The sequence below is a fragment of the Diabrotica virgifera genome, chromosome 2 (assembly GCF_917563875.1).
Source record: "Diabrotica virgifera virgifera chromosome 2, PGI_DIABVI_V3a".
Taxonomy (NCBI): domain Eukaryota; kingdom Metazoa; phylum Arthropoda; class Insecta; order Coleoptera; family Chrysomelidae; genus Diabrotica; species Diabrotica virgifera.
The window spans coordinates 256936890-256952199 of NC_065444.1; the positions used below are offsets into that span (position 1 = coordinate 256936890).

The following is a 15310-nucleotide window of genomic DNA, read 5'->3' on the forward strand; positions in this document are numbered from 1 at the left end:
GATATGAGGGACATCAGGATCATTAGTGCTATCTATTATAATCAGATCGCTGTGGTAAAAGAGAACAACGCCTTTTCAAATGAAATACGTATTGAGAGGGGCGTCAGACAGGGCTGTGTCCTGTCTCCTACTTTGTTCAATTTGTATTCAGAGGAAATAATCCAGGAAGCACTAGAAGACCTAACCACGGGAATAAAAGTAAATGGTCGACCAATCAATAATATACGGTTTGCCGACGACACTATTTTATTAGCCGAATGTCTTGAGGATTTGCAACAAATGGTTGACAGAGTGGTAGAAGTCAGCCAAGAAAACGGACTGTCCCTAAACACAAAAAAGACACAATTTATGGTAATCACAAAAGTTCAACAGCGCCAAGAAAGCATAACAATACATGGAGAACAAATTAAAAAGGTTGAAAAATATAAATATTTGGGTACAATAATTAATGAAACTAATGAGTACACAGAAGAGATTAAAGCAAGAATAGGACAGGCAAGAAATGCTTTCAACAAACTAAAAAAAGTACTCTGTAGCAGGGACATTACAATTTCTTTAAAGATAAGACTTCTGAGATGCTACGTGTTCTCCGTATTATTCTATGGGTTGGAGGCTTGGACATTAAAGAAGGATGTTTCGGACAGATTAGAAGCCTTCGAGTTATGGCTACAGAAGAATATTAAGAATAAGTTGGGTGGATAGAGTCGCGAATATCGAGGTGTTGAGAAGAATGGGAAAAGATAAAGAGGTTTTAAATACAATTAAAGTCAGAAAACTGCAATATCTGGGACATGTTATGAGGGGCGAGCGTTATAACTTGTTACAATTGATAATGCAAGGAAGAATACAGGGTAGAAGGAGTCGCGGAAGAAGACGCATCTCCTGGTTAAACAATTTGAGAGCTTGGTTTAATTGCACTTCTGCTGATCTCTTTAGAGCAGCGGTATCGAAAGTGCGAATTGCCGTGATGGTTGCCAACCTTCTTAGAGGAGATGGCACATGAAGAAGAAGATACAGCCAACTATTGGGATTTTCCCATTGATTTTTTTTTACATTTTATTTTATTATATTCCTTATTTACATTTTTTATTTTATTTTTCTTTAAGGTATATCACTTGGAGCTGGTTACGCCCTTTTGCCAATTTACATAGGAGAAATATCAGAAGACTACAATAGAGGAATGTTATCCCAGGCCATCAATGTCTTCTGGTCCTTCGGAAACTTTTTAGTGTACGCAGCTGGACCCTTCATGTCCTACAAGGCCTTTAATCTAATGATAGCCATGTTTCCAACAATATTCTTCGTTCTCTTCATACTCGTAGCTCCAGACTCGCCATATTATCTGGTCGGCGAGAACAACATGGAGAAAGCTACACAGGCTTTAATGCTGTTAAGATCTAAGACGCACGAAGAAGTCCAAGAGGAGATAGGTGTAATCAGTAATCAATTAAAGCAGCAAGAAATCAACAGAGGTATTACGGATCTATTTGCTACTGATTTCGTAAGAAGAGCATTTATAATTTGTTTATTGCTGGTGTTTACTCAAGAACTTTGTGGATTTTCCGCTCTATTCTTCTACATGCAACTGATATTCCAAGCTTCTGGTTCCAAGTTATCAGACGAAATATCATCACTGGTAATATCTATCTTTATCCTAACAACCAGTTTCATATCCCCTTTCTTGGTGGACAGATTTGGCCGAAGGACGTTACTGATAGTTTCATGTTTCGGCATGTGTCTCTCCTTAATATCTCTAGGAACATTCTTTTTCCTATTAGAAGAAACAACCATAAGCACAAAGCCTATTTACTGGTTACCTCTCGCGAGTTTAATCTTCTTTATCTTCTTCTTTAACTTTGGTATGTCAGTACCGTGGACTATCACCAGCGAAATGCTTCCTAGTTACGTTAAAGAAACAGCTACCACGATCATCACCAGCTTAAGTTGGTTGTTGGGTTTCTTTCTCACCAAATTCTTTAATAACGTAACAGACGCAGTGGGCAAAGGAAAAACTTTTTGGTTGTTTGCTGCTTATTGCTTACTAGCTGCTATCATGATTATTCTTTTTGTACCAGAAACGAAAGGTAGAAGCTTTAGCGAAATTCAAGATATACTTAAAAATGGAGGGTTGTTGCAATTTAGTTCTAAGCGGAGATATGTTCCTGAAAAAACTAAGGGCCCAGAAAAATATTAAGAAAAATCATGGGGTTCACACGAGTAATTCCGTATCAAACACTAGGATATTTTTTGAAGCCGTCCTTTTTGTGATTGGTTTAAAATTCGTAGCTATCCTCGTACATGACAAAAGAAAAAATATTTACGTACGTACTTTTTCGTTGAAAAGAAGTGTTATAGTAGAATTTATTATACATAGTTCATTTAGTTGAATTCAAAACTGCACTGACAAATACATATTTTATTTAGATCTCTGAATTCTTTTGTGATATTTTAACAATATATTATTATTTTAAACCTATTAGTTTTAGTTCTTTATTTAAACTAGTTTAAATAAATTTAATATACCTATATTATCTTCATCAAGCTATAATAATAATATTGTATGGCATTTTTGCCGGAGAGATCCTTTCGGATTATTCCGGCGCCAATTGCATCTTTAACCCTCTTTCAAGTAACTAGTGTCGATGTACACTAGCTCTACCAGGCGGACCGACGGCTTCTGAAGCACGGTGAACGGCTCGTATAGAACTAAAAATGTCGTTGTTGGTGCCGAGATTCGAACTCATGCGCTCTGGCTTATGAAGCCAGTACCTGACCGCCGAGCTACGTCCGTCCGCTTCATGAAACTGAGTGCCTCATCAAAAACACCGAATGTACGTCAAATACAATAAAAATTTTGAGCTTTTTGACCACGAAGATGTCAAAATATATTACCTCAATGACAAATTTGACATTTTACAGCGATGTTGCCATATTTTAAAGCTTTCAATGTCATTTTACGTCATTACACGTTTATTTGAAGATAACGACAGCATAATTATTGTGCAATATTATAAATAAAATGCCTAAATGTTATAAACATCGAGTGCAATCTGAGATCTAAATAAAAATGTGTAATATTTTGCCCCTTATTATATAATTATTTATTTTCGCTATTAATATTCTCAGTAGACTTATTCAAACCTAAGTTTTTAACACAATATTTTATTTGTTTCAAATATTGTACGAAGAAATGAGTCAAAGATGTTTATTTTTTTATGTATAGTGATGTTTTTGAAAAAAGTTGTTAGCAATTACATAGATAGTAGGAATTTGCGTGTATGTGAAAATAAGCTTAATGTAGATCCTTTTATTACTTTCTCCGTCCAGAAATAAGTACTTATCCGATATATGTTGTTTATGATCATTACATTGTGATTAACTTTGGTCAAAAGCAATTTTTCTCTAATCTATGAGTAGATTTTAACAATTTATTCGCACAAATATTAACGTGTGTCCCCAGAGCGCTTGTCACTTGTCACTTAAACACGTTAAATAATTTACTGAGTCGTCTAACTTGTATATTAACAATAATACATATGTTAATATATACGTCTATGGTCTAACCATATCTGCTTTATCCAGGAACTTTGTCAGCATTGATGTGCTAAAAAAGTCGGTGTTCATGATTCTTAGCATAACTTTTCGATTGGCTATATCATTGGAATTGATATCCAATCCATTTCATTGGAATTATCATATTGGCACTATCAATTTTTAACGAGTTATGGAGGATACTGTATTGAAAGTACCAAGGAGCCTACCTAAAAATGTTTCTTAGTTTTTATTTTGTAATAGCTAAATTACTTTTAGGTACCGCTGCGCTTTTTCAAATGATTTACGTCAAATGTCACTTAAATGTTACTTGCCACGTCAAATGTCATGTTTCACGTCCAGTAAAATGGCTACTTTCACGTCAAATGTGGCGTAAAACTTAAAAATTGACGTGGAACGTGACGTTTGACATAAAAAGCAGCATTTAAACCGAGATTTTACCAGATATATGTAAAGAAAATAGATCAGGCTAGTCATATGCCACTCAATGCATCGGGGTGTAACGCCGATATCAAGTACGGTGGTCTAGCTATCTTTGTCTGTCGTGCGAGTGTGAGCGTATCTACCAAGAGGTGGGAATAACGGAACGACAGTGACACACAGGCGGCGGCCATCATATGCTAGAGAGAGAAAGCTAAGCGCCGGTAGAGAGAGATAAATAGACCACCGACCCGAACTGTTCCGCGTTACGCTATTTTTCGAACTGGCCTAATCTATTCTGTTATATCTATGGATTTTACATGGCGTGAAACTATAATCAAATACTATTGACTGTAATACATTCAACTCCCACAGAAATCTGGAAGCACGTTGCCACTAGCGCCACTGTCGGCTTGAAGTGAAACTATGTTTTGAAAATGTAAAATTTGACGTAAACATTCAAATTTAATTTTATAAAGTTTTTAATAACGAGCTAATTTTGCTAAATTAAATTAAAATAACAATAGTTCAAACACTTATACAAAAACAAAAATAAAGCAAAAGATAAAGGCAGTTTTTGTTTATATTCGATTCAGAGTTGGACCACCATCTCCATATAGCTATTTCAACGTCCTCATGCCTCCTCAGTGAAGCTATGCAGTCACAACTCTGAAAGGAACATAAACAATCTGCCTATTTAAGGGAAACCATCGCGATACAATGATTCAACCTTTTGAGACGCAATCTAGCAACATCTCTCGTATTACGAGGAAAACAACGAAAAGCCCTAGATACAAAGTTTACTACTTTTTAAACAATCAAAATAATTGAAATAAAAATATAATAAACAATATTTTAAATCTAAGACTTTTCGTTAATAAACTGCTTTCTGGCTGCATCCCGTATCTCCGGATTTTACAATATATAATCACAGATACGACGAAAATAGGAGAAAGCAAATAGAGGACACTTAGGCCACGCATTTACCTTCTCTTCGTCTAGGAAAAGGACCGAAAGACAGTTTCTAAATACTCAAAAATGAGTAACAATGGAAAAGATAAAGGCAGTTTTTGTTTATATTCGATTCAGAGTTGGACCACCATCTCCATATAGCTAGTTCAGCATCCTCATGCCTCCTCAGTGAAGCTATGCAGTCACAACTCTGAAAGGAACATAAACAATCTGCCGGTTAAGGGAAACCATCGCGATACAATGATTCCACCTTTTGAGACGCAATCTAGCGACATCTCTCAAAAATAAAGCAATTTTATAAATGTAAGGTTAGATTGCTCTGGTTATCACCGCACACCACTAGATGGCGCTATATTATTTGCTTCCTCAAATGTAATGGGAAATGTCAAGAGTTGTATGCATTACAGTCAATAGTATTTGCTATAATTAGATGTGTCCTTTGACGTGTCACACGCTTCTGTTAAAATTTTACATATACAAAGTGTTTTAAAAATTGTAGTTAATTTTTAACAGCGATAAAAATTGTCTTTATTTTTCACAACCAAACTTATTTCTGGGCTGACGATGAATACCTAGAAAATTTATATAATTACGAAATATATTTATATTTTTCGATAAATTTAAAAGACTACCATCTATTTTTGGACCAAAGACATAAACCAAAATGTTAGGAAAATATTTAATAAAGTTTAAGTTAACTGACGAATCAGTTATCGTTGTTAGCCATATTGGCTATAGGCATAGCATCAACTTAAAATTAACTTTTAGACTAACATTTCCATATTTATTATTGACACAAAAAACAAAATAGCAATCTAAAAGAAAATATACGTATTGTTTTAAAAAGCAAGTTGATGAAGAACACTACACACATCTTCTATAGAAAATAGAATGTCACTTAAAGCAGCTTTACATCAAGGCTATGCAAGTCTCATGCTATGCAAGTCCGTATTGCATGGAATATATCTTGCCTAGCCTGCCCTTTTTACATCAGAGCTATTTCTGTGCAATTTTTGATACCACCTTCATTGTTGCCAACAAAAGAAATACATATACCAAAACATTAACTTTAGATATTTCACTGGGAAATTTCACTCCAACATTAAATATATTCAAGTATAAATCTCAAAATATTATTACTTCCAATAAATAACATTTAAATTTACACAATAAGGTTAAGTTTTACTCTAAACTGTAAATGTTGTTATATTGGCAACATGAAATTTGACAACTTGCATCAAAATAGCATGAAAAATAGAACATGTTTTAATGGACCGTGATAGTCGTGACGTCAAAACGTCAAAAATAGTTTTCCAAACACGTTGTGTCTAGGTACACGCTAAAATGTACGTAAATAAAAAAGTTAAACTTCATCAAGCTAGTGACTATTTAGCGTGGGCAGTGACTGTATATTTTGATACACGCTATTTTGATATGTTTAGTGTTTGTTTGATAGAAAAATATTTGTTATGACGTTTAATTCTACCTAACTTTTTTATTTGCGTACACGTTAGCGTATACCTAGACACAACGTGTTTGGAAAAAATTTGACGTTTTGACGTCACACTATCCCGGTCTATTTTTCGTCTAGCACAGGAATTGCATGGAAATAGCGCGTGGGCATGCGCAGTTGCATGATCTGCCTTGCATGGCTCTTGCCTACCATGAAAATGGCATAATGTAGAACTGCCTTTATAAATATTACATGTCACAAAAATAAAATTTACATGAATAAATTCGTCAAAATTAAAATCGAAACTTACAAAATTCGAAATTACAATCATGTCATATAATTACGTCAACTCTGAATTTTGATTAATAACCGCGTAAATTGCTATAAATAAATCTAAAATCAAATGGGAATGTACGTGAGTCAAAGAGAGAGAAAAGATTTTGTGAATCGCTAGTTCATAAATCTTTCTTCAGTTATTAAGGCAGAGGCTACTCTTATCTTATAGATAATAAAGTAGGTATAATTCTCTCAGTGGTACAAAAGTATATAGTTCCTCTAATCCGCTTAGATCACGCTGGGTTAAGCTGTTTTCAATAGCCACTAGACTAATAGTATTTATGAATGAGAGTTTTATTGACTTTTATGTTATATGTCATTTAGATAAACTTTAATTACAATTTACGCGGTTATTAATCAAAATTCAGAGTTAGCGCAATTATATGAAATGATTGTAATTTGGAGATCAACCTATTCATGTAAATTTTGTCGCATTTAAGTGACATTATATTTTCCATAAGATGTGTGCCATGTCATTTATTTTCTTGATATATAAATTAGGTGTGTAACATATCACTCCAAAAACTCTTAGACTATATTATAATGTGTGCCTCACTTTTCACCAGCTAATCTAAAAATATTTTTAATACGAGCCATTGACAAAATCTTGATTAGAAATTAAATGAAAGGCTATAAATAAAATTAAATGTTTTGTAAAATAAATGATGGTTTTGCTTGTTTTTGATTCAGAGGGATGCACAATCGCCGGACAGCTGTTTCCACCGTTTCAGGCTTTTTCAACAGCGCTAGCGTGCACTCCTCTGAATCGAACAACAGCTCAGTCATCAATTTAAGGGGAATTTGAAAGATCATTCAAATTCCCATTGGGACGCGATCCAGCGACATCTCTTAACAAATTGAAGAGTCTCAGATGCAGAATCCACCATTAAAATGGTAAATAGTAATTTAAATCTGAGACTTTTCATGTTGAAAGTTCATTCTGGTACATCCTTAATCTGCGACTTTAACAATTTATAAGACCGCAGACGACGAATATAGAAAACAAAAAGGATTCCTTGCAATCACATTCCGTTTTCGTTCGTCTCGGAAAAGGACAGAAGAGGAACTTTCTAGTACTCAGATCTGAGTAAAGATAGAAAAGTAAATGATGGTTTTGCTTGTTTTTGATTCAGAGGGATGCACAATCGCCGGACAGCTGTTTCCACCGTTTCAGGCTTTTTCAACAGCGCTGTTGGAATTTTCAGTTGGAAGTTGGGATTTTCAGTTGAGAGACCTGACAACCAACAATTTCCGACAAAGTAATGCTATTTAACTATGTATTTAACATTGTTGAACATGGTCTCGTCTAGATATATCAATCTTCTTCTGTTCTGCGCCTTTGCTATCCAATTGGACACAATTCTTTTGAGGCCTCCATCGCATTGGGGGGGGACTTCGCTTGTCTGTCCGTGGTCTCCACTCAAACAATTTTTTTTCACCTGTCATCTTTCATTCTTGCAACATATCCCGCCAATCTTCATTTTTTCTTGTAATGCGTTCGATAATATCTTCCATTCCTGTTCATATATGGACTTCCTCGTTTCTTAGTACATCTCTTAAGCTTATTCCAAGCATTGATCTCTCTATTTTACGTTGTTTCCTTAATTTTTCCGCTGATGTTTTTGTGAGAGTTAAGCTTTATATTCCGTGTTTGAGGACTGGTAGAAATCACTGGTTGAAAGCTTTCGTTTTAAAATGGATTAGGATGAGATTTTATGTCTATACATAATATGTATATGGGTTATATGCGCTAGTCTGTGAATGACTGCATGGTTGTGTATTAACCACCGTTATACGAAAAGGATGTTCTCTACCTCGTTTTTGTAGCAAGGTCTGTCTGAAGAGCTAAAAATAGCGAAACACGCGTCACAGAATGGCGAGTTAAACGAGGTGTGAATATTTCTTTATCCCTTGAGAGTTTATTATTTTAAGCAATTAGAAACAAATTGTAGATAGAATATATGAAACAGAGGTTTTAATACTTTTACCTGTAGATTTCAACTTTGTATTTATTAGCCTTCGTCCTTCATGTAGATAAATTAGACAATTTTATTACGTAGTATATTTATGTCAGCCCCTACATATAGTTTTATGCTTTTAAGATTGTGCCAAGAATGTCATTTAGAATATCATTTCATTAAAAATACTAACATTCATATTTATTATCGTAATGGCCTTTCATGTAAGACTTTATATACAGGTTCTTTTAATAAGTAGTTTAAATCGTGTCATGCTTTACGACAGAATATTTACCTTCGTTTTTCACAAGCAGTAAGGAAAAGATACCTTAATATGTTTGTTTCTCTTACTTTGATCTCATAACCCTTGGATGAATGATTGATTGTCTAATTGTTTGTCTCACAGTACAGTTTTTGGTATATAATATTATATATTACAAGCTATACGCTCCCGAGGAAGCTGAAGCTGTTTTCAGTTGAAGATCCTTTTTGTGGGGGATCATCCCATTCTGAGTTTGGTTTTACAGTTGCTGGTGTGACTTCGCTGTTTCCACTACCTTTCTCCATTCTTCTATCTCTTTGATTTTCCTTCCTATATTTCTAATTTCCATACTTCTTAAGTCTTCTTCCACTTGTTGACTCCATCTGAGTTTAGGCCTGCCTCTGGTTCTTGTACCTGGTGGTATCCATTCGGTTATAACTCTTAACGGATTGTTCTCTCTTCTCATTATGTGTCCATACCATCTAATTCTCTATGCTTTATTGCTCTAACTATGTTCTCTTGACCCATCCATTCTTGTATTTCGTGGTTCATCCATTGTCTTGCCTCCTCTTCGTTTTTCCTCTTTGGACCCAGAATTTTTCTCATAATTTTTCTCTCAAAAACTTTCAGCTGCTCTTCTTCTCTTGCAGTTAATGTGAATGTCTCCAAAGAATATAGCACTATTGGTCTTATGGTCGTTTTGTAGATTTTCATTTTTGTATTTCGGCTTATCTTCTTATCTTTGAAATTTTTTTTATTTTTGTAGAATGCTTTGTTTCCTGCTTGAATTCTTCTTTTCATATATACACTTTCATTTCTTCTGTTGACTATACTCCCAAATATTTGAACGTTTCAACATCTTCGAAGCTGTGTGCGTCTATTGTCATTTCTGTCAGTTGTGTCTTCTTTTTCTTACTTACATTCATGTATTTTGTTTTATTTTCATTTATTTCCAGTCCTCTCAGTTTGGATTCGTTTTCTATTTCTTGGAAAGTTTTCTTTAATGCTCTTTTATTTGTTGCTACTATGGTTATATCGTCCGCATATCCAATTATTTGTACTACATTTTCGTTTATAGTTCCTGCGTTTGACAACTTTTTTATTATCTTGTCTAATGATTGAATACCGTTGAGAGCGCATCTCCTTGTCTTACTCCATTTTTATTATTTATGTTCTCTCTCTTCCGGTGTCTATTGTTGCTTGTGAGTCTCGCATTGTTATTTCTATCATTCTTATAATTTTATTTGGTATTTTGCTCTCTTGTAAGTCTTGGATCATTTTTCTTCTACTTAGTTTGTCAAAAACCTGTTTAAAGTCTAGCAAAAGTATATGTGCTTCTCCGTCGTACTCGTATGTTTTCTCTATCGCTTGTTTTAGTGTATGGATAGCATCTATCGTGGATCTTCCTTTTCTGAAACCGTACTGGTAGTCTCCTATACTTTGTTCTGTGTATATTGTTAGTCTGTCTCTAATTTATACCAGTCATTACTTTATATGTTACATTCAGTAAATTAATTGCTCGGTAGTTTTTACATATTCTGTGGTCTCCTTTTTTTTGGGATTGTCACAATAATTCATTTCTTCCATTCTTCGGGCATTGTTTCCTTATTCCATATATTCTGTATTAGTTCATAAAGCTTTCTGTATAGTGCCTCACCCCCGTATTTTATAAGTTCTGCACATATTCCGTCGTCTCCCGCTGTTTTCCCGTTTTTTAGTTTGCATATTTTATCTATTACTTCTGCATAGGTCAATTCTTATTCTTCACGTTGTTCCCGGTTCATTATTGTTTCTCTTTCTTCTTCTATTTCTTGATACATTTCTTCGAAATATAATTCGGTATATAATATTTATGGTATATTAGGTATATGCATATTAAGTACTATGGTTTGTCTCCACATCTTGATCTTTATCCTCCTCTCTTTCACCCTTCTTTCGTATTCCGTTGTAATATTTTCTTTGTTGTTTTTGTCTTCTACCCTCTGAACATTTCTCGACTGTGCCAACCGTAGTACCATATACTTTTGTCAGTTTCCTTAACAAAAGTTAAGGTACTTTTATATTAAATTTCAATTAATTTTATGTGTGAACAAAAAGAGTAATCATAGCACCATGTAGCACATATCTCGTAACCTTTGAATTTCTACATTATAGGAAGATAATATTGATGAGTCGCAATTGCCAATGGAACTACTTATAAAAAAAACTTACTTCATACTAGTAATATGTGTATTTAGTATTAAATCTAAAATGCATTTTCATTATAGGTATTATTGAATACATCATTTTAACACTGTATTATATTCACAGTCTCGTTTTGTTGAAGAAAATTATTATTTAGTTGTACCTACATATTTACAAAAATATATGCAAAAATATGTTTGAAATATATTTAAAAAGAAGTGGTCTTAAAAAATTACTACTACTTTTAATGTAGGAAAGTATGCAAAATACGTTCATTGTATACATTCAGTAATGCTAAATTTGCTAAAAAAAACTAAATGTTGACGTTGCCAATTATTCCGTTACAAATAGGTATAGTTACGAACTGTCGCCGTTACGGTTTGACGTTGTTACCTAGTATCCGTTACCATTTGTGAGGTTACGGACTATCGCGTTACGAGATGTCACGAAACCATTAGTTGTTTAGTGATATTCGTATTCCCCTGTTAAAAAGATATAGCTATGTCGTATTACAAAAAACACAATAATTTCTCTCAAAATCAAAAGCTTTCGACAAATAAGTGAGAATGTGAATATATAACAACAAAAAATATGAAACATTGTTTAATTTTGTTGATACGTTTTTATTTGTATAATTTATTAGGTTTATTTTGTGCTAGAATTGTTGATTTTATCTTAGTTATGTAAATATTAAAGACAGCTTGCCAAAAATGGGAATAAATCTGGAGTTTTTTTTAAAATTGCAGAAATATTTGAACTTCAGAAATATGTATGCATGAAAATATTGAAACATAAACAAAGAGTATCTTTTAACTTTTAAAGTATAAACGATTTTTTTAAAATTTTATTAATTAGTTATGTAAGACCATAGACATAATAAGAATAGACAAGGCATATTCGGCATACTGAACAAAATAGTGTAATGTGTGGGAAGTCGATCGGTGGTCTATCTATCTCTTTTTACCGAGCGATCCCGCGCATGTGACAGATAAAGATGGCTAGTGAATATTGGTCAATGACGTTCTTGATATTGGCGTTACACGTCTATTCACAGAGCAGCCCATGCCTTACCTAGTCTATTCTTATTATGTCTATGTGTAAGACACAAAGAACACCGAAGAAAAAAATTGTGCCGTCACTTAGCTCTATAGACTGTTCAGTCTACGTTAATATAAGTATACGTCTATGACAAATGTATGCCTCGGAAGCACAACGGTATGTACATGATACTATAAATAACATTATTTATAGTATCTTTATTTATAGTAACTTTATTTATAGTAACTTTATTTATAGTATCATGGGTATGTAGTTAATTGTTTTACACATAGACATATATATTATCATAGACTGAGCCTTCCCTTCCTCGCTTCCTGACGACAAGACCTCTTGAACATGTTTGCGGTATCTCTTTCTAGCACATTGTATCGAGAAACTAACATGAAACTGAGTGGGGGTATAGGTACGGAAAGGGAGGAGTACTGTCGCAGCTTTACTATGCGTGAGAGTGAAAGAGCAATAAGCCAAAAAAAAAAGATGGTGTCGTCACTTCGCTCTGAATGACAGTCTGTCTATGATAATATATATGTCTAAGTTTTTACAACGTATTTCAACGTCAAAAGTTCAAAACGTCATACGCCAAAAATGTCACTTGTCAATTTGGCACAAATGAACAGAACTAACAACTAACGACAACACGTTCTGTTCCGAGGCATAGACTAATTTAACGCTTGCTTGAGTGCCTACATATTATATTGTTATTAAATAAAAAATTAGTGTATATATAATATTATAGCTTATAGAAAACTACCAGTATAGTGGAGATAGGTAGATACTTCCTCAATCGATGTGTTGTGTCTCAGAATCTCAAAACTTGTAAGTGATTCATTAGTAAAAAATTATACAGTGTTTCATATATTTTATAGATCAACATACTGCTTAGATACAAATAGTGCCTTGTACTTTCAACCGTTTGTAATTTTAATTTTGATATTTTAAGGGTCTTAATGTACATTTCAATTTTAAACGTCATTAGAATTATGTGACATTATAATACTTATCACCATATCAGAGTTTCTAAAGCGACCTACACACATCCCGACTAAACCACCCAACTGTCGTGTCCGACAACGTTGCGCCCGACGGTTGGTGTGTGTGTGTGAGTGAGGCTTGTTGTACGACAAAAAAGGACCGACTTGGTTGTACAACCGTTCTTTTCCGACAGTCCGACAGACTAACTATATCGGAACGTGTGAAGGAACAAAGATGGTCGAGGAGGTCAGTCGTGTCGGATGGCACGGTCTGGACGTGTGTAGCTTTATCTTTGACTTAAACTAGTGGCAATAAAGTGATGGAGATAGAGATAGAGAGATATAATATATCACTTATATGGCGATATAAGTTATTCTGACAACCTACATCGCCAGCTAAGTACTAAAAATATGTTATATCTTAAAATTTCCAAAAAAAGGGCCTATTCCTAAAGAGATTTGAACAAACACATTAGTTGTAGAAATATTTTATATAACGTTTCCAATCTATAGAATCTGTTATTCTCGCTAGTTAGGCAATACAAATATATTTATTATGTAATTGTAATAGAGTGGATATTAAATATATATGATTTCAATTAAATTGTACACTAAGACCTCTTTCAAGTATTAAGCTGTGACAGCTGTTTTCATTGTTATTTTAATGAGTTTTATAATAGGTCTCAAATTCAAGTTTTTTTATTACTGTGATATATATAATAAATAGTAATTTGAGTAATAAAAAATAATGACCTATAAGTTTTTTATTTAGGTGTTTTATTTATTTAATTAAACTGATAACATACATGCACCGAGTTAACCTTCCGATGACCAACCTTTTTTCGTTACACGGATGACCAACGGGGGTAAAAAATGACCCCAGGTCAAAAATGACCTGGAATTAATGTTTTCAGCATTTAAATCTTCATCTAACAATACATCCTCGTTTTCTGATACTCTTTCATCTTCTATATCATCATAAAAATCTCTAGCAGTAACAATTTCCTGTAACTCAGCCTCATACTCTGGGCTAATTAGCAAAATTCATGGAAAAGTTATTTACCAGCAATTTTATTGCTGGAATCGAATTATAAGATCCTATATATTAATAATATAGGTATGCAGAGTCCGCAGATAGTGTGCTAAATTTTCGTCGGAGCAGATCGGCAAAAACACGTCTCTATGCAGAATTTAATCACGGTGAATTTTTATTTGGGTGTTTTTGTTGTAAAGTTAAAATCTTCGGAGTTATAGAGCAACAATTGAAAAAAACACGATTTTCGGGCGCCATTTTGTTTATAAAAAAAGTAGCACACTATCTGAGGACTTTGCATACCTATATTATTAATAAATAGGATCTTATAATTCGATTCCAGCAAAAAAATTGCTGGTAAATAAGTTTTCCCAAAAATGGCCTATTCTCCGATAATCAGCCCAGACTATCAGTAAGATATTTGCGGGCCATATCTTATATGTACACAAAATGCTAAAAAACTATAATAATATACGCCAGGTAATAATAATAATGACTAACTGTAGCTGACAGGAATGTCATGATTAGTACATAACAGGCACCACAGTCTAAAAATAGATTTTTATAACGCGCAGTGTAAAGCTACTTGGAATTCCACATAATAGACGGTATTCTACTAAACATTAAGCTCAGAATATATTTTTTATTCGTAAAATATATGACTTTTTTGTGAAATGACTTATATGAAAAAAAAACTTTTTTTTTATTTCAAAATATGAGGATACCTAGAATGATATTAAAATCAAATAAAAAAATAATGAGTTAAAAATTGAAAATACTTTTGAATTTATTAAAGAAAAACATACGCTGGGGTCCAAATTTACCCCCCTTGGTCACCGAAGGTTAAGGGCATAGGCGCCAAATTTTGCATCAATGTGTTTTAAATGTATTAATTTTTTCCGAATCTTAAGAAAACCAAGTATTTTTGAAAAATTTAAAAGCAGAATAAAAGATTACATTATTACCGAGAGCCCGAAAGTTCCTTAAAATAACCAAAAAGTTTCTTTTGAGTGAGATACTTGAAATTAAAAATCACACTAAATGTTCTCTTTTTTTACACCTGTAACTTATTAAAATAAACATTATAAATAGACAAGGCGAAAACGGCGG

The 15310-nt window shown here is 33.5% G+C and overlaps 1 protein-coding gene across 1 annotated transcript in view; it reads left to right on the forward strand.

Annotated features, from left to right (window-relative positions):
* Positions 1-13926, forward strand: part of LOC114336011 (facilitated trehalose transporter Tret1-like) — a 131772-nt gene extending 117846 nt beyond the window's left edge. The window contains exon 4 of the mRNA XM_050643160.1: positions 1107-13926. Coding sequence (XP_050499117.1) covers positions 1107-2194 — 1088 coding nt within the window. The 3' untranslated portion in view covers positions 2195-13926. The remainder of the gene's footprint in view (positions 1-1106) is intronic.
* The last annotated feature ends 1384 nt before the right edge of the window (positions 13927-15310 follow it).